This window comes from Athene cunicularia (assembly GCF_003259725.1).
Source record: "Athene cunicularia isolate RWA chromosome 5 unlocalized genomic scaffold, athCun1 chr5_part1, whole genome shotgun sequence".
Taxonomy (NCBI): Eukaryota; Metazoa; Chordata; class Aves; order Strigiformes; family Strigidae; genus Athene; species Athene cunicularia.
In genome coordinates this window covers 42,998,785-43,018,288 of record NW_020799101.1, presented here as the reverse complement: position 1 = coordinate 43,018,288, position 19,504 = coordinate 42,998,785, and the positions used below count along the sequence as shown (strand labels likewise).

At 43.8% G+C, this 19,504-nt stretch overlaps 1 protein-coding gene across 1 annotated transcript; it reads right to left on the bottom strand.

The window, feature by feature from the left end:
* Positions 1 to 1,966: 1,966 nt before the first annotated feature.
* On the bottom strand, positions 1,967 to 18,761 carry NR1H3 (nuclear receptor subfamily 1 group H member 3). Its single transcript, XM_026849555.1, has 9 exons — positions 18,642 to 18,761; positions 14,129 to 14,378; positions 10,962 to 11,228; positions 7,877 to 8,085; positions 7,446 to 7,625; positions 6,942 to 7,041; positions 5,257 to 5,370; positions 4,332 to 4,426; positions 1,967 to 3,938 (listed from the first exon to the last, which is right to left on the bottom strand). The coding sequence occupies exons 2-9, from the start codon at positions 14,244 to 14,246 to the stop codon at positions 3,792 to 3,794; spliced, it is 1,230 nt and encodes a 409-aa protein (XP_026705356.1). The 5' UTR covers positions 14,247 to 14,378; positions 18,642 to 18,761; the 3' UTR covers positions 1,967 to 3,791.
* Between the last annotated feature and the right edge of the window lie 743 nt (positions 18,762 to 19,504).

The window sequence follows — 19,504 nt, the reverse complement described above, 5'->3', positions numbered from 1 at the left end:
CGCGACGGTGAGGGGCAGCCGGCAGGCTGAAGGCAAGATGCCAGGGAGGAGGGGGAATAAAAGCAGCTCTCCCGAGCCGGCTGCGTGGAGAGAAGCTGGAACGTTTCAGGCCCGTGGAGCGCCGGGGGACGGCGCTCAAAGCGCGGCCGGGCAAGCGGGAGGTGAAGCCTCGGAGCAAAGCCCGGGAGCCACGGGGCTGAGCGAGCGCTGCCTCACAGCAGGGCCGCACCGCCGAGCACTTCCAGGAGCTACTTGCCGAGTTGCTACTGGCTTCATAAGATGACAAGAGAATTTGGTTCTTAAAAGCTTGAGAAACAGCTTTTTCAAATTCCTTCCAAGATCCTATAAACCAGTACGCTGGCGCATCCAAATGCATTTATAAACAAAACCAGGATTCCTAAAATAAACCCAAATTCAACCAAAACTACCACAAGTAGGCCAATGGTTTTGAAAAATAATGAGGCGCAATACTTGATTTGATATTCCACCTTACAGCCTGCGTACTGTAGAGGAATTGGGACTTCAGAAATACACCCATTTTTCCTTTCTTCCAGCTGATCTGAATAGATCGTGAGCAAACACAGCTGTTGCACAAGGGTACAGCCAACAGGGAACACCTCCAGAAAAAAGTGTGGTTCAAGCACCCTGTGATTTCTTTGAAACAGATAAGAGTACAGAGACTTAGAGCAGCAGGACCAAGTCTCAAGCCTAGGTAGCATTTTGCAAATGTAAAAGTACAATGGGCCACTGATCTCGGGGAAGGCTCTTCCCCCACACCTGCTTACTTGAGCTCCCTGGGCTAATGTGGGAAGCTGCTAAACAAAAAAACCCCAATTCTGTACTAGTTTGCACTTTTTTTAAAAAAAAAAAAAAAAAAAAAAGAACTTCCAAATATGTAAACAAGGAGCTTACATTTGATGACACGATAATGAAAAGGGATGGAGAAGCCAGAGCCAAGGAAAATCACCATTTTCACCACTGCCATCAACCACAATATTATGGATTGTTATCTTGAAAATCTCTCGAGTTTACATGCACTTTTTCTCTTCAAATTAATGAGATGCAGCTTAAAATGAAGAAGCTAAAAATGAAGCTGCGGCTTCAGTGCCACTGCCTGTACTGACTGTTGACAGCCTCCATCTTTAGTAAATCCTCAGACTAGGGCCCAGCACCCTCTAATCCACCCAGGCCCAGTTTGAGCTGTCTCACTCTGCTCATTACTCCCCATCTCATAACCCACTGCAGTCTCCTATAAGCCTATTCTCTGTTCTTCTAGTTTAGTAGTTTCCAATTTAAATTTTATATTCTAAAGTAACACAGGGAGTTTGGCAGAATAGCCTGTGGCGTGGAGCCTTGCTGAATTGACAGCTGCTTTCCTTTCCCGTTGGGGCAGGGGAGCAATCCAGCACTGAGAAAGCAGCTAACGCTGGACAGCTCTCCGCTTCCCGTTCTACCCTTCCCTTCAAGACGACGCCCATGGACAGCTATGCCTGTTGCTTCTCCTGAGCTGCTCACTTCTGATGTATTCATGCCAAGTATCTGCTGGGATCCTCCTGAAATCCACTGCACAGCCAGGGGCACACTGGACTCCTATTTCAATTCTGGTGAGTCACGATAAGCAGAAAATGGAGAATGGAAAGAAATGCAGAAAGTAGCACATGGATTCTGAATGTAGCTCTACAAATTGAGGCGAGGCACGTATGGATAAATCACTGTCTTCATGACACAAACTTTATCTCCTTCTATCTGCCAGCTCTGGCACACAGAAAGGTGTGTAGCGAGCTAAAAAATCGCATAGCAGAGGCCCAGAGAAACTGCCCAGGGTTGCACTGCTGTTTCTTTTTCACCACTTCCTGCTTCTCCCCAACCTATATACTCAAGTTTGGTATCAGCTTTGAGTTTGTTACATCAAGAACTTAATCCACCCTCCTCCAGACTAATGACAGAACATCAGAGAATGTCAAAATCCTGTGTTAGGCTTTATTCTTTTATATAAACATTAACATTTCTCAAACAGATTAGTTAAAAATACAGATTTAAACAAGAATTTTTGCAATTGCAATGAGTTATAAAAAACAACAGATTATTTTACAGATTGTTACAAGTGCTTTACAAAGGTGCAGAGTGAAGGCCAGTGGCAGGGGACCAACCTTAAGTGCAAAATGGACACGATACCCTCACCACGGGCATAGCGCTCAGATACACAGCCAAAAAAAAAACCAAAACAAAAAAACAAAAACAACCAAAAAAACAAACAAACAAAAAAAAAAGAGCCATGTGAACCTAGGCTCTTGGGATGCTCACCGGGCAAGCAAACATAGACCCCCTATGACAGAGAAGACTCATGAGACCAAGCTACCGGGATACTTAAGGTTGCATCTCTGAGATCAGCCATAAGATGTTGTTTCTTGGAAAATAAGGAACGTGTTTTACAACAGTGTATTTCTCTACTGTCAGACAAAATATTGCTGTAAATCCTAGAATACTTATGAATGTAGATACTTAAGAACTTGGGGTGTAAATCCAGTGTGGATCTCACAGTGCCCAAAGTGAAGAAAGGATACAAGACCCAAGTGTCCTTCTAAAGCAGCTAGCACTCCTCCTACAGGAGGGACCTCCACATCCCATGACCACCACTAAAACCTTGAGCCCATACCTTGGAAAGACTTTGGCAAAAGGAAGAAGACGCAAGAGAATCTGGTTACACCCAATATTCCTGCAGCCCATGATCTGAGAGTTGTGCAGCCCAAAGCTTAACACAATGCCCATGTATTTCACTAAATGCAGTGTGTCCTCTCTCCTTGGCCAATACATCTTCACACCCACCTTGGAACACATACCACAGGCTCCAAATTCTTGGGAAGTTTGAGATCCTTCCACCACACCTACCTTGCCTAGGTACCAGTCCTTCCCACCTATCTTTCTTCTATTCCACCCCCAAAGATAAAATCTATGCCCTGATTTGTTTTGAACTAAAGTTTTCCAGCTGTTAGCAAATCAAAGGCAAAGTGAACTGGCCGAGAACCACCATGAGATAAAACTGCAATATATTACATTTTTAAAAATCCACTACTTTATGCCTGACATCTTTCTGATGTACAGATGTTCCCTACCTGGAGGACCTCCCCTGTTAAAGAAAGGGCACTACACATTAGAGGAATCCTTTTTCCAAAAGAGGGCCAGAATGAAAGGGCGGCTCTAGAGATGAAGTCTCATAATAAAGAAAGAACAGCTACTTCTCTTAGAATCATCGTAAAGGGCAGCACATACAAGAGATTTTATTTATAGGAAACCCAGTGAAACCCCTAGAACATCCACATTGACTTCCCTGAGCTCCTCAGATCCAGGTACACTGGGGACCCTGCAGAAGCCTTTTGAGCTGGGTTACTCTCAATAGAGAGGGTTTGGCAAGTTCCTGCAAATTCATTTCCATAATCAACAAGAGGAGAGGATCAATAGGCAAGCCCTCAGGACATGCTTAGAGAAGAGAAAGACTCTGAAGAAAGAGGTTTATGTGTGGGAGGGAAGGTCTTCATTTCTACCGTTTTCAGATGTTTCACGTTATTCCTTTGGGGTATGGGCACTACATCGAAACCACCACCCCCCCACCCCTCTGATCTACCCCAGCTGCCTCCTGCATAGTCTCATGACAACACTGAAACCCCAGGCTTATCACGCCCTGCACTGCCTAGCCCAGAGTTCAGTGCTCTGGAGAGGGGAGGCTGGCTTCTCAATAGCAAAAGCTGGGAGATGGCATTCCGTCAGCATGTCAGTGCCCTGGGAGCATGCGGTCACTCATGCACATCCCAGATTTCTGAGAGCAGAGGAGGGAGTTTCTTGTCCTGCAGCCGAAGGGCAAACACCTGCTCAGAGTGGACACTACTTAGTGTCCGGAGACTGACCAGCTTCATTAACATCCGTGGAAACATCAGGCGGTCCTGCAGAGTCAGACAAATAGACAGCTGTTAGTAAATTCACACTAAAACTTTCTTAAAAAAAAAAATAAAAATAGAAGTTACCACACTAGATGATGCATTGTAACCACAACCCTGACTTCCTCCTAAACTTGGCATTCTTCAGGAGGCAGTGGTGTGGAGGAACACAAATACTACACCATGTCCCAAAACTCCAGACTTCCCATGCTGGCTAAACTACGGAACATGACACAGGACAGCAGGCGGTGACAGCTGCTCCCAAACAACCACAGAAGGGACGAGCATGACAGTAAAGGCAGCAACAGACCTGTTACAGACAGTACTGCAGGAACTGTGCCTGCATAAACTCAGAATCTGTTTGTATCATTGCTGGAGATGTTCTGGTCAGGCACTTACATTTGGTCTGTTGATGCAAATATAAGAATGAAGGGCTTCCACATAGGTATGCTGCAGCCTCTCCACCAGGGACTGGTCCTGCACATTCGGTCGGTCTGCCAAAAATCAGGTTAGAAGTAAGCAGATAGCCCCAGGCAGCTTCATTGGCCTTGCTATCTCTGCCTAACCCTGGTCCCTCAGTATGGTCTCTCCCCAAAACCTCACCCAGCACAGCTGGGAATGTTACTCATGACCATGCCAGCTATGTCCATTTTCTGTAACTGTTCTTTCTCAGAGATGTCTACTGCACATGGGGAGGCTGATCTGACCTATAGAGATGCCAAACAGCACTATCTAAGCATGTTTGGTCTCACATTCCTGTCCCAGTGAAGACAATAAGCTGCCCATTCAGGAGGGAATGAATGAGGAAGGCTCTCCAGCAGCTGCACCAGGTAGAAAACAGGAACAAAGGGGAAAAAAAAAAATCACCTTTCAGGTCACAAGACAGAAAACAGAAGTAAAGAGTAGAGGTGGCTCCTTTGCCAAGCCCAGAGTGATGCCAGCCTCACATCGAGTCCCCTTTACGTGACCGCTAGATGTCACTCGTGGCGTGGGACCCGCATCACAGTGGAGAAGTGCCACGGACATGAAGGGGACAGTAAAACAGCGATTTCTAAATGAGGAAGAAAAGTAACGGCTGATTTTTCTATATGCTTTTCCAGCAGCAGGGAATCTGATTTCCTCTAGAGGTGGCACTAGAATCAGAATATATGGCACAGAAATTCAGAATATAATGGATATCCTAAGCACAAGTAGTAACTTGCTTCCTTCATCACTAGACCCTACACTCTCTATTATGCCTCTTCAGCTTGTGACCTTCCATAACTCTAGTTTCTTTGCCCTCTGACTCACTGCTGCAGCTCTTCAGATCACCCTGGCTTTTTACCTGCAGAAAAAATGTTGATGGCAATTAAAAGTGCATATTCAGCATCATTGAGCTGTAGCTCATTCATTCCCTTTGAGAACTCAAAGATGGGGTTAATGAACTCAAACTGCAGACCTGCAACAAACAGAAGAGAACAAGGTGAGGCAGTGGCAATTGTCTCATCTTCCCCTCTCTCCCTTTCACAGAATAAGCTGCTAGATACCCACCGCAGTACACCAGGGAGTGGGGAGGACAGGCAGGCAGAGGGAACACCCTTACATTATGTTCCAAGCGTGGCTGAAACCTCCCTTTACATCCCAGTGTTGCTGGTGAGCGCCAACAGCAGCTGAAGAGTCAGGCTCTAACAATAATATAACGCTATTTCTGGATTTTCTTAAGAGCCTTAAATGCCCCACAGCACATTACTAGGCAACAGCTAAAGGAACATGACATAAACTATCAGATGAGTCTGTCAAAAAGTCAGAAGACCACAAGTACAACATCTACGCTTTTCCACTCTCACACCATCACCTCCAGCAGCCATCTTGCCATCAAAGAAAGCTTTAATCCCATGCTCCAGCTTCATCTGAAGTCCATCTGAGCTGAAAATATATAGTTCCAAGAAGTCTGAACTATGCTGTTTCCCTCAGCTCAAAAAGCTGGGAGAGCTGAAGCAGAGCCTGACTTAGGCTTCCAGTCACCTCCTTCAATAAATGCAGTCAGGCAGGATTACATTGATATTTACTGTCGTAACATACAGAAGCCAGTGTCAAACCAGGTCTTTTTGTGCTGCGTGCTATAAAATCATGCTGAAACCTTGAGGCCTTCTCCCCAGAACCACATCCAAGTTTGTAATTTCCTGCAGTACAACCGCATCAGAAGAAAGATGAACATGACAGAGGGAATCTTTCTGGCTGCCTGCTTTCTGCCTTCCTAATAATCTAAAGAAACAGCTACCAGGAAAAGCGTCAAAGAAGAAAGCTATATATAAAAGCCATCTCAAGTATGAGTGGTTAAATAGCTATGGAAAATTAAAAAAAAAAAAAAAAAAAAAAAAAAAAAAATATACATGAAGGACAGACTAAGTCTCATTTCCATAAATGCTGAAGATACGCATTTCCTGTTACTCCATCTGAAATTGTTCCTGGAACAACAGACTTCAGAAATCACATCACCACAGACCATGATATACTGAGCTGATGACGTGTCTAAAGCACTCTAAGGGGACCGTTAGCACAGTATGGACCTCATATCAACGGTAATGTAATCACACTGACATCATCACTCAAAGCATGCATCCAGATTAGCAAGTGATATACTTGCAAAGAAGACTGGGGTTTGGTTTGTTGTGATCTGATATGGCTCTAAGACCACGTGTCCACGTCAGATCTCTACCAGCAAGGAAGTTCACACCAGCTGCTAACCCTAGGTGCACTCTTACAGCAAGATTTTCATGCTGCAAGAGTCCAAATTCTCCAAAGCAAGTTCACACCTAAAAGAAAAGAAGACACGAACTGAGCTAGTATCACATGTTAAAAGAAAAAAAAGTTTTGTGGGACTATTGGTCTGGTCCTATTCTAAACCTCTCACCTGACTTCAGCTGTAAGGCACCACATACTATTTCCAGCTGGAAATTAGCATTAAAAAGGAGAAGATGAAAGAACACAAGACACAGGGAAGGAAGAAACACCTGTCTAATGCACCACCTGCTTTGGCGAAGTCATCCCGATTATAGCTCAGGTCCTTAAGAAAGGTGATGCTCTCAATTTCTGGATTGTAGCGCCGAGATGTCTCCAGCAACATCACCTGAAACCAGAAATAGATACACTTGATTTGAAAACAGGAAAGAATCTTACAACATTGGTAATTTTTTTGAGTGTTAGAGCATCTCTGAAAAAAACAAAAGACCAAACAAAAACCCTCAAAACAGTTCCTCTCAGAGTGCTTAAAAATTCCAAAGTAAGTTCTGCTGCAACCTTTGTGGTCTGTTTCTGGGACATGGAAATACCTGCTTACCACTACCAAGGCTCTTGCCTCATTCTCCTCCACGGCCCTTTGCCATTATAGCCTGGCACTGCAGTAATGATCCCATAGTTGAGGTCTTTCAGCCTGCCATCCCAAAAAAGGGGATGGAACCAGCTCTCCAGGTGGGCACTCCAAATTCTGCCATCTCTGCTACTACATATATTGTGGTGGAGCCAAACTCTCACCTCTATGGTAGATGTCTTCAATAAAGCAATCTGATCTTCCCTGGTGAGCTCCAGGAAGCCAGGTAGTTGCTTGGCAAAGTCCACAATCTCTTGCACAGAGATAATTGCAAGTTCTGTAAAGTGAGCAAAACGCTGCTGCCTTGCTTCACGGTTATTTGGGTCAGGAACTTGAGGCCATGGCTGCAGGAATGGGAAGAGACAGCATATATATGTGAAAGATGGTGCCAGGGCAGAAAGATGAGAATGAGACACATGAACAGAAAGAGAAAACGCGACACATTGGAACATCATCCTTTGCTATTCTCTACAGAACTTTAGCCCACAGATGCAATGCCTAAAGTATCTCTATTCTCCCAAATATAATTTACCCACAACCCCAACCCCCTAAACTTCACTTTTTCTCATTTTGGGTACACTGGTAGAGTTTTTACCGTCACTTTGAGCCTGTCTGTGAATGAGCGTTGGTTGCACTGCTGCTGAGCAGCCACGAGCTTTTTTATCATGCTCAACTGTTCAGGCGTCAGTTTGTGGGAAGGGCTTGGCGGATTTGGAGGGTTTGGATGCACCACAACTGTCCGAGCCTGATCATCTTCCTGCTTCTTCAGTTTCTTCAGTCGGATCTGTTCTTCAGACAGAACATCTAAAGCAGGAACAGCCAGAGATCAGTCATAACACAGGAGCACACTGGAAACCACACTAAGCACAGGGTAACATGCTGTGGATGGAGAGGCAGGGGTCACGGCTGCCTCTATCTGGTATATCAGTGTACACAGCACAGACAGCGACACTGATACTTGTCCTTTGTTTCTCCCTCTCTTCTCCACTTCAAGTTGTTCCATTGCCTTTCTATGACTCATACCGTCATGCAAAGTGTTCACAAAGGACAGAAGCTTCCCTCATGATGCCCTGCAGATCTCAAAGACAACAGCGACTTTCCCCATTGAGCAATTCCCCAAAATGTCATGTTATAACAGATCCCAACACATGCTCCCTTCACATGCCAAGGTGTGCCCACTGTATTTTATATTATCCTGCTGTTGTGTTTTTTTCAGATATTGCTGAATTAACAGCCCATGTCATTTCATCTTCCTCCTGAGAGGTCAGTCAGTCCTGAATGGAGTCCAAAAGTGAAAGGACAACTTTCTATACAGCCCATCTGCAGGAGACTGTCAAGTAGTAGCACACCACAAGATGAATAATGAAAGAATAGCTTTGCAGATAACAGATGAAGGACTGCAAGTCCTTCAGGAGTAGGGCTAGAAGTGTTCTTCAGCAGGAAAGTCAAAGGATATACCATTTAAATGTAAGGAATAAAACAATTCAGAGGCACGAGTTGTGAAAAATCTTACTGGACCAACTGCTCATTAGCTAATTTAAATACAAAAACCTGTTAGCAGCCTGTAACTAAGTCAACTGAATAATTCACTGATTTGAATGTAGAGGAGGTTTGCTGCTTCTTTAAGTCAAACCTTCAAGCTGCATCCAAAAAACCTGAAACAACGAGACATACCTGGATTCAAGAGTTATCTTCAAGAGAATCCTCCCGTGAGTTAAGTGATGAATGAACAAAAAGCAGAAAAGGGACTGATTGGAAAAGAAACCATGTCTTCGAAAACAAAGATTAAAAAAGTAAAGCTTGACTTTGCAAATGAGATTTTAAAAGTGCTGAAAGATTCTTTGGCTATTTTTTATGTACAGGTAGCAAGGAAATACAGCTGCTACACAGGAAGGCAGACCCCAAAACTGAACAAGTATATCTTTGCACTTCTCAAAAAAAATCATGTTAAACACTAAGACAAGAAATGGAGCACTACTGTGAGCGTGTGTTCCAAGATGGACAGTCCATAGCATTGGAGGGAAAGATGAAGAATGTGACACATTCAAGCTGAGAGTAATCTTTATCCCCAACTTCCAACAGGGACAATGTGCGCACAGGTACACACATGCACAAAAGTTACAATTCTAACAGCAAAGACATTCAATACAATTGCCAAATTAAGGGGGATCTGTAAAATTAGAGAATGCTAGTCACAGTGTTAAGAAGGAAAGTACCTGATCCAGGTGATTACAGTCCCTCATCTTGGGACTCAGATACACAGAGAATTTATAGCTGAGTAACAAGTTACCAAATATTACTGAATCTTGAAAACTGCCCATGTGCAAGCTTCTACACCATGCTAAATTCAAAGCAATCCAAGTTACTCGGTTTGCTATGAAAGAACTATTTAACTTCATGGTTCACACTGGCTGAAGAACAATAAACTGGCCATGAATAACTTCAGTCTGGGAATTAGAAGAATGTTTCCAACAATTAGTAAAGGGAAGTTCTGGAATAGCCTTCCAAGTGAAACAGCTGGGGGAAAAAAGCTTTCAGTTTCTGTCAAGACAAACAAGGCGAATTTGCAGTGGGGATTACAGTGATGACAAAAACTGCCAAGCACTTGATAATAATAAGCCAAAGATTCCTTTTGGACTAATTTTCCTGAGCTGGTTTCAACATAAGCAAGGAGTAAATGCAGAAACATGGTGAGGCTCTCTAGTATCTACCTGCAGCAGAAGAGTAGCAAGGTGGACAGACAGACTTGCTACACAGCTTTTCAATTTTATCTGATTTGTAGCTCTCAGAAGCAGAGGCCAATGGGGCAAAACCTGATACAAAAAGTGTGAAAAGATACTGATTACATGTCAAGTGTGCCATGTTTCATACTGAAAAAAACCAAACAGCATGTTCCCTTGGTGCAGCTCAGTAGGACTTACTTTTTGCAGAAGTATTTTTATAAGATGTTTCTGAAACATCCTCTCTTCCTCACTGTTCTGGGAGCTGGATGTCAGAAAAAGAGACTTTACACAGACCTAACATTAAGCAAGCATCTGCTTGGTCACTCTTGGCCAGCAACAGGATGGAACCTGGATGCCTTGGCAGAGGAGGCCCATTCCCATATGTGGGCAGGAACATTGTTGAATATTCAGAAAGAGCAGCCTTATGGCTTGTGTGAGAAAAACAGAGTACACTAAAGGCAGCAATGAGATTAGGTGTGCACAAACACAGCTGCAGTACTGTGGTGCTGACCCTGACCTCTATCAAGAGCTCACAGTACAAGACAAAGGAAAGTGCCTGTTGTTCAAGGAGCACGGTGACCAACCTTGCAGTCCAGATCACAAGACAGGCAGAAGCCTGAGTTTACTGAAACAGTTGACAGCATACTGAGGAACACAGAAATCTTAGCTGCGAGCCTTTCCTCCGGTGTCATATTCCACAAGTTCTTACTGGAGTGTGTTCAAGGAATACAGTAGGGCTGGGACTCTCCGCACACCAGTGCTGTTCAACTGGACAGCCTCGCCTCTCCACGCCATCCCTGCCGAGCTCTCAGCAACTTCCCACACACATTTCGCAGGTAGCCTGCATGGCTCAGGGGTGACCCCCAAACACTCACGCTGCCCCTTTCCTTACCCCCAGCGGCCCCCAGCCCGCCCCGGCTCTGCAGTGCCCCCGCCAGCATGGCCTCCTGCACTCACACTGCTCCCGCATGCCTGCCTCCTGGCACTTGCGCAGCCGGCACTCCTGGCACTTGCGACGCATGTACATGTCCATCTCGCACTTGCCGCCGTTCTTGCAGACGTACTGGGCACCCTTGATGATACTGCGGCGGAAGAAGCCCTTGCAGCCTTCACAGCTCAGCACGTTGTAGTGGAAGCCGGAGGCCTTGTCCCCACACACGCTGCACACTTCATTTCCAAGCATCTTAGGGGCTGGGCCCTTCTTCCGCTTCAGGGGGGGATTTTCTACCAAAACGAACAGTACCAAGGAAAAAGGAAAGAAAAAAGACAAGAAAACTCACACGCATGAGCAAAGCATGGTGTTTGCAGCTAACTGCCCCACTCCTTAAAATAACCAGTTATCCTCACTCAAACCCACTATCTCCCAGGCACATGGATGAAAAGATGAAGTCTCCCATTTCAAAGACTCCCCCTCCTGGGCTAGCATATCTTCTGCAACAAACCAACTACTGACATAATGCAAACAGTTTCACCTCAGCTATGTACGCAGATATATTCATACCCACTCCCTTCCAAAAAGGTGTGAAAGAGCTAAACCACACTCAGGCCAGATGTTCTTCTGAACTTTCCATCAGTAGGAGAGACAGTTAAATTACCAACGTGAGAAAGAGCTGCAAAAAAGTTGAGCTGAAATCCAAGACTGCAGAAAGTAATTTTCTTCAGAATTCACCTCCAGTTCTCTTACCATATTCATTACCATTCTCTGCCATACTCATGCACTCACAGATGCATCTGCCACACTCATACTCATGGATGGGGAAAAATGGTTCAGCAGTCAAACAGTCACAGAAAAACAGCGCTGAAACTGTGATCGTACAAAAAGCAGACCAAGTGGGCAATCCCCATAACTGCAACACCTGGGGAAACTGGCAAGACAGAAGACAGCAACTTCATGAAGTTAGGGGCAATAAGCAAGCAAGCAGCACACTGCACAAGCTCTGTGACCCTTTGGAACCCTGAAGCCACCGTTTCTTCTTCAAGAAGAACGCTCCCCACTCCTAAATCTGAAGCACACTCATACTGACAGTTCATTTGCTAAACCTTGCTATTCCATCTGAAACATGGGGCCTTCACTACTGTCTCACATTTCAGATGGTCTTGTGTGCAGCAGCCCCCAGCTCTTCCTGTGTTATTCCGATCAATCTTAATCTTGTCACTGGCTGCGCGTTCTGAAAACATCTTTGGTCTAATCCAATGCGTCTCACCTTAAACTCCAACCAAATGCTTGTCAATGTTATTTGTGTATTCCTTCCCTATTAGCCGTATCTCTTTTCATTCCGTTTAATTCTAGCCATGTTGACATCTGACGTCCTTCTGTACAGCTCACAGTGCAAGTATTTCTCTGTATGTCATTCTTCTATGACAGCTCTTCTTGATAAATCTCCAGATTATGTTTAGATATGCCTGGGAGGCCTTTATACTGAAGTCAATTCATAGGGACTGGTTTGCAGGGCAAGGCTGCTGCATTTCCTGACCAGCATCAGGGTTACAATGACATGTCTTATTTTCATACACATGTTCTAATGCTTCTATACTCTGTTATGCTTACTATTCTGCTCAAGTTCCTGAAATGGTAAACAGTTTTAAGTCAGTCTCAGAAATTATTATTATTATTATTATTATTATTATTATTATTATTATTATTATTATTCACTACATATTGGTTTTCAGAGTCTTAAGTATCTCGGTGTTGATTTTCAATCCCATTGACTTTACAGAGGTCTGGAGGTCACTCATTTTGGCCTGCACTTCTCATTGCAGGTTGGACAGCAGGAAAATGTCATCAGAAAGGTTAAGTCTCTGATACTCCCCTCTCTTGTTCTACTCTATTTCTCTTCACACAATCTATTGCCAAGAGAAAATTATGCAATGCCTGCAGTTATTTTATATTACTCAGTCTGCCATCGCATATATATTAAGTAGTATAGTAACTCTGCAGAAGCCTCAAATGATGTTCATATGTTTGAGGGACAGCAGAACAATTCAGTGACTTCCACAAGATGGATCTGTCTTGTGGATTTCTTAGCTGTCTTTTTAAGACAATACATAAATCTCTAACTACTATTCCTATGACTGTTTTATTGAGACAGATAGGCTTATTCTTTGATCTATGCATATTATTTTCCATCTCTGAACATTAATCATTTTAGCTGTATAACTTACTATTGCCATTTTCTGTAGTCAAGATAACACAGAAATAATTTGAGATATATGAAGCATGAATGCCCTCTCTGCACCTTTAGCTCTCATTAGGGTCCTCCTTCTTTGGTAGATCCCCTATTTAATAATTTTTTCCACATTCTGTGGCTTTTTTTCCTTCATTTTTGTAAGACATTCATCAATTGTTTTCCTGTCATCAAATCTGGTTTAAGGATTTTTATTGGATAATAACTCTTCACTTTTCAACTACTCTCTTTGCTTCTGCTCTACTGATGAGTCCTCGTTCAATGTTGAGATCACCTCTTTTTATATCAGGGATTGCCAATTGTCTCACTGCTCACCACACACATTTATTTGTCATATTTTCATTAAGTTGCTAATACTATGCTGGACACCTCACTTGCACTTTTTTTTCCTGTTACCCATCCAGAGATGTTATACTACACCTTCTTACAATTTGAAAGTGTAGGATCGTGTGCGTCAGCAGCAATTACACCCGCAAAATCTCAATCCTATTTCCTGATACTCTTAACCTCAGTTAACCTCATAAATCTGTAGAGGAAACTTCTACTGTCTTTCCATTATATGAAACTGCAAGAACCTATTGTTTCTTTGCGTCACTAACCCTTGCTGGATTGTCATCTGTAGTAAAGCTTTATTGTTCGTCAGCTTTTGATAAGGCTAAAAAAAAGAAATTCATTTTACTGCCACGGACCTAACCTCTAGAAGGTGAAATAAGCAAAATATTCATCACCTGGATAAACCCAGTCATCTTCAACTATCAAGAACTGATTCTATTCTTAGACATTCTCTCCAAGTGCCTCAAGCACAGCAGAACTCACCCTAAAATTCTGCCAAGTATCAACTCTGCTTGCAGTTGGAAGAATGAAAAAAGCCTTTAGCTTGCATGGATTTAGTATGATTTTTCCATACCTTGCATGGATTTAGTATGAATTTTTCCATACCTGCATGTTCAGGGGGGTTGTCTGAGCCAGGGAAGAGCGAAAGCCCTTCCTCCTCCATCTCAAATACACTTGCCACCCTCTTCCCATGATCCCGTGTGCTGAGTTGAGTGGGACCCATGGAGGCCACACACAGGAAGGGCTTGCTATAACCTCATCGCTGCAGCATTGTTACTGCCAAGCAAGGGGCCACAGGTGTCTCTCTTCAAGGTCTTTAATTTCTCTCTGCTACTGGAAGTCCGAAAGGAAGTACCTGTAGAAAAAACACAGATGCAAGAGGCAAGAGTTCAACTACTGAGACTGTTAACTCCCAGGGCCTATTACAAGCTGCATCACAAGCAAGCTTCAAGATTTTATTTCCTTATTTATTAAGAGACAATTAACTTTGTTTTATCAATGTTTATGCTCTTGTAACACAGCATTTTAACAAATGGTGGTAAAAGGTACAAGATTAGCACACCGGGCACAAAACCATCTTTATATTGCCAAAATATCTATCAAAGCAGGACAAGTCTTCATTACTTCTAACACCACCAGGGGACTTGAGCCCTGACCTCTCCAAATCTGTCAGAGGGAAATTCCAGACTTCACAAATGATGGCCTTTGTTAAAGCTTCCAGTAACAAATAGCCCATTGCTGCCAGCTGCCCTGGATTTTGTGGCATGTACTGCAGAGCACGTAGAAAATTGTAAAAGACAATTTTGATACAAGTATTTAGCAAAGACTACAAAAGACTGAATTTCTCTATTCGTATCAGTAGCCAAAGACTGTGCCAACGATCAGCGATGCAGCAAAGATGAGGATGACAAATTCTCCTTGCACCTACAGCAAGAAATCCAGCATCATACCTACAGGAAACGACTGTTATGCCACTCTCAGGAAATAGACTCACCCCCAACCTTCTGAGGATACCCTTTTCTGGAACCTGAAAACATACTGAAAAGCATCTTTATTATACAGCACTAACTCCACTACGGAACCTGAATTTGGAAAGCGAATCCAATCGCTTTTTCCAAAAAGCCCCACCTGCACAGACAAAAGCCTTACTGGTTTGACTGCACAGACTTAGTGAAACTGATGCAAACTGCTAATGTAAACACCCCTAATCTGATTGACCATGCATTTGATCAGTTGATCTTAACTCAGTGATTTGCCAATGCAAAGTAAAGGGATTAGCTGATTTAAAAAGCAACTACATTAAAAGCCTGTACCAGTTTAACTTGAGTGACTGAGTTCAGGACTGGAAGCCTGCCACTCTCTGAAAGACAAGAGGTGACAGAAAGCCGTGCAGCAGCCCAGATATAAAAGCATCAGGTAAGCAGGGGCACACCTCACACACTGCAGTGCTGACTGGGAAGAGGCAGAGGACCACAGTCCTGAGTTCCTTCTTCCCTTATGGTTATTTCGACCAGACCACGCATTTTTAGAATGCCAAAGGCAAAGATGAAAGCAATACTTCCACAAACCACCCCCTCCCAGTACTCTGAAACAGTCCTTCATACCGTCAAGCCTGCTGAGCTCCTGCCATCTCCCATTACACCACGGCAGATAATAGATGCAGGTGTTAAAAACCACAGGGCATATTAATTCACGTGACCTTTGTAAACACAGCCTCAGTCTGTATAAGGAATTTGGAGCTCCCTTCCCTTTGGTGTATGCAGCCACTGAATACCTGCAGAAACAGACTATCTAGGATAAAAGCAGTAGCAGAAAATACGTAACTCTAAGCCCTAGAGAGGAAGCAGTACTGTTATGGGAGACTACAACCTAAGTGGTTAGATTTGCAACCAATTCAAAGAGATTCCAGTCCTCAAAGGAACAACATGGCTACCACAAAGAACTTTTTTAAAAAAAAAAAAAGTCTCCATAGTAAATCCTGCAGCAACTGAAAACCTCGTAGAGAGGCACAGAGCATCAGATGGAGCCAGGAACTTCACTGAAACAAACCCAAACCCAATTTTTATTCCTAGTTCCATGTAAACTCCTCACAGATGCTGATATCAGATGTACCTGGACATGTTTGGGCATGAAACAAGAAAGCCAAGCGTACTGCCTCAGTGCATCTCCACATTCCTTTAAACCACGCAAAAGACTCGCTCAAACGTTAATTATTGCGCAGAATGAATCACCAGCAGCAGTCCCACAGTAACTTTACAATCTGTTCCATCTGATGGATCAAGTGATGGTGCTCAGGCCCCACTGCCTTCACTTCAGTGACCCATCCTTGCTGCATCCCAGCCATGACTGCAATATTTTCTGGAAAGCAAAAAAGGATGGTACCATCCAACGGGATTTCAAAACTTTCACCCACACAACCATGACTGATATTGCAAGAGCAAAACTTGCTGTCAGTAGGACATCTGGAGCCCAAAGGGGAGTTTCTATGAGACTGCAGACTTCCCAGCAATGCCCAAGAAGTCTGCAGCTACCAACAGCGAGGGGAGTATAAATCCAATGTGCACACCCAGGACATGGCAGGGAGTAAGGCCTATCAGCCACTATCTCCATGCTGTAAAACCAACCCACATTCTCCTACTTTGTGCACCAGCCTCCAGCCTTCCCAAAATAGAATGGGCCTCTTGTCTTCTCTGCTCCAAAGACATAGAATTTTTTAGCGTTGTAGATGCAGTAACAGTTGCAGGCTGTGGAACACTGACCTAACTACAAACAGCAGCACTCTGGTGCCAGGTAAAGAAACTTAAACCACAATTTCTCCCACAGGCGCACAAGTGAAAGGCTGTATATGCCTAGGCCAGGAAGTTTTCACAGAAATACATAAGGATTGTTTTCAAATGACTAAAAATCTTCTTGTTTTGTATGAATAATCATGTTATTAGAAGTTCACATCATCTGATTTGCACCACCACTTGAAGTAAAATTGTAGAAGGGTGATGGAAGCCGTAACTGCAAGAGGGAACACTGTCTTCTTGACATAATCTGTTGTGCTGACTCCCACTGTCTGTCTCAACTCCGTCAGTTTTAGAAACCAGGACTGGCCAAGTGACAAAAGATGAAGCAATCGCTTCTCTCTAATGCAGCATCTAGAACAGGAACCTAATGAGCAGACATACTCCAGTGAGGAAGCACGTGTACATGAAAGGCTAAGGGAAACAATTTTCTGCCAACCCTTGCCACCCATGTCTCAAATAAGACACTAAACACTCCTGAAATGTGTCACCACCAGCTTTGCCCTACTGTTTCTTCCCTCTCCCTTTCTTTTCTAAGACAACAGAACAACTCAGATACTGACGGTCTCAAGATCAGGGAGGGCTCTTGCAACAGAAAGTGCTATTAACAGAGACTAGAGGTGGCAGCCCTGGCTCTTGCACCTCATGCTAAGTGACTGAAATGTTCACCACTTCCTCCAGCAACAGTCTCATCTCATCCCATTCCCTCAGCTGAGTCCTCTTCCAAGCCCAGCTGAAGCACTTATGCACTCTTCTGGAATTCTGTGATCTGACCTGTCATCAACAGACACAAGGCTACAGAATATGCCTAATTTCTGTCCCACATCCATTGAGGACAAGTAAATGAGATATCATTGGGAAGCACAGCACATAAAGAAACCAAATGAGCCAGATGTAGTTACTGTGGCACTTCCGCTAAACAGATCTCTTCTCTCCCTGGTGTTTCTTGTTTGGTGTTTTCTGCCACAATTTTAAGGATCAAGAACCAGACCAGATGCAAGCGCATCTCTGAAAAAACTGTACCGTGGAGTGCAGGAATAATCAGAAGAATAGCACAACAATCCATTTACCTTCAAATACTGGATGTTCAGAGGAAACAGTAGCTTTTTAGGAAGTTTGCACATGTCTCTGGGATCTTTCAAAACAGGATTTACTGGTCAGACTCCCTGTCCTGTAAATTACAAAATCCTGCAGCCTTCTGCCAAGGTAAAATAGATGGTTATGTTTCAGTCCTGTAATGAATCACAAGTGTGCACTCTGCAGCATGTCAGCATCAGCACAAGAGACTTTATATTTGTATACATATGTTAACATGACTGTGCTCATGAGTCACAACAGCTGTGTGTCAGCAGCATGCCTTTGTGCATGGGCCTAACAGGCTGTTGGTGAACAAACACACCTGACAGGAAGGGCTACCTTTCAAAACTACCTAAAGCAGGGACATAGTTGACCATCTTGGCTTCTCAATGTGTTCTGACATGCAGTACAAGTGCCAGCACCCAATCTGAATCTACCTCTGAAAGCTGGGCTCACAACAGTGCATACGGGTCTCTGCTGAAATCTAAATACACAACTTGCACAGTAGTGATGCTACCTGGGGTATCAAGAGCTGGCTCCAGATCCAAACGGCCGAGAAAAAAAACCTACTGGACTGAGATTTCACAGGACCCTACAGCACCAGCACAGAACCAAGCCCCTTAGGAGACACCACTGTTCCAACCCTTTCATAAGGAGTAACCAGTGCTTTGTGACCTAATGCTCTTCCTATACCGTCCCTGGTGCAGCAGCCAGAGTATTTACACAAACCTTCCCAAGGGACTTGGTACTACCTTGTAGCTGTCTCAGCGAAACAAAGGTTATTCCCAGCTCATGTTGGCTCATTCCTCTTCCTTCCCTCTGCATCATCACATTTCTCAAGAAATGCTGGAGCAGCTAGTAGGTCTGTAAGCAGGGCAAAAATACACATAGAACAGGTTTCAATTAGGAAGAAGTTGAAAGAGACACTTGTATTTTTCAGGGTATCCTAGGAATCCTATTGCAAATCTGTCACTTTGAAAATGAAGTTAATATTACATGTGAAAACTGTTAAAACTTATGAGGAAAAATAATCAACTGCAGATTGTCAACAGGAAGGACAAGCCATGAAAATGCAAGGTGTGCCACGCAGTGCAACAGGATAGCACAAAGAACGTTTTTGAACAGTATGTTTGCAAAGAATGGAAAGAATGGTTCTGTAACTCTCAGGAAACAGAGACTAACTCTGTGCCTCTGCTCTAAATCCCTCTCTACAGAGAACTACAGGAACACGGTTTGAAATCACATTATCCATTTCAATTTCTCAGAAGCATAAAGACAACCACAAATTGGAAGGAGTCTGCAAGCCACTGTCAGTCCCAAGCTGATTAAAAAAAAGCTACAGCCTTCTGATTGCTTTCATTTGCTGTCAAGCTAAGCTTCAGCCAACCATGAGCAGCTCCCCAAGTGCACAGCATTGGCCTACAAGCCTTGCAAGTTGTTACCACCTCTGCAAAGAGTCCTACCAGTCACTCTTGGCTGCACAGCCTGCTCCTCAGGGATGGGCAGCTGTGTTCTGGTCTCTTGCCTCCAAGTTAAGGGTCTTCTTTCCACCTCTGCCTCTCTACTGTGAGTTTTAAAGCTCACTCCCCCTCACCCCCCCTTACTTTGGCTTTTA

What these genes read in the sequence shown, in the direction of transcription:
- NR1H3 (XM_026849555.1), bottom strand. Translation starts at nt 14,246, where the DNA reads ATGGGTCCCACTCAACTCAGCACACGGGATCATGGGAAGAGGGTGGCA. An exon ending in GGATGACTTCGCCAAAGCAG is followed by an intron (nt 5,371 to 6,941) that starts GTGGTGCATTAG and finishes TGTTTGTTGCAG; the next exon opens with GTCTGCAGTTTGAGTTCATT. An exon ending in TTTGCATCAACAGACCAAAT is followed by an intron (nt 3,939 to 4,331) that starts GTAAGTGCCTGA and finishes CTGACTCTGCAG; the next exon opens with GACCGCCTGATGTTTCCACG.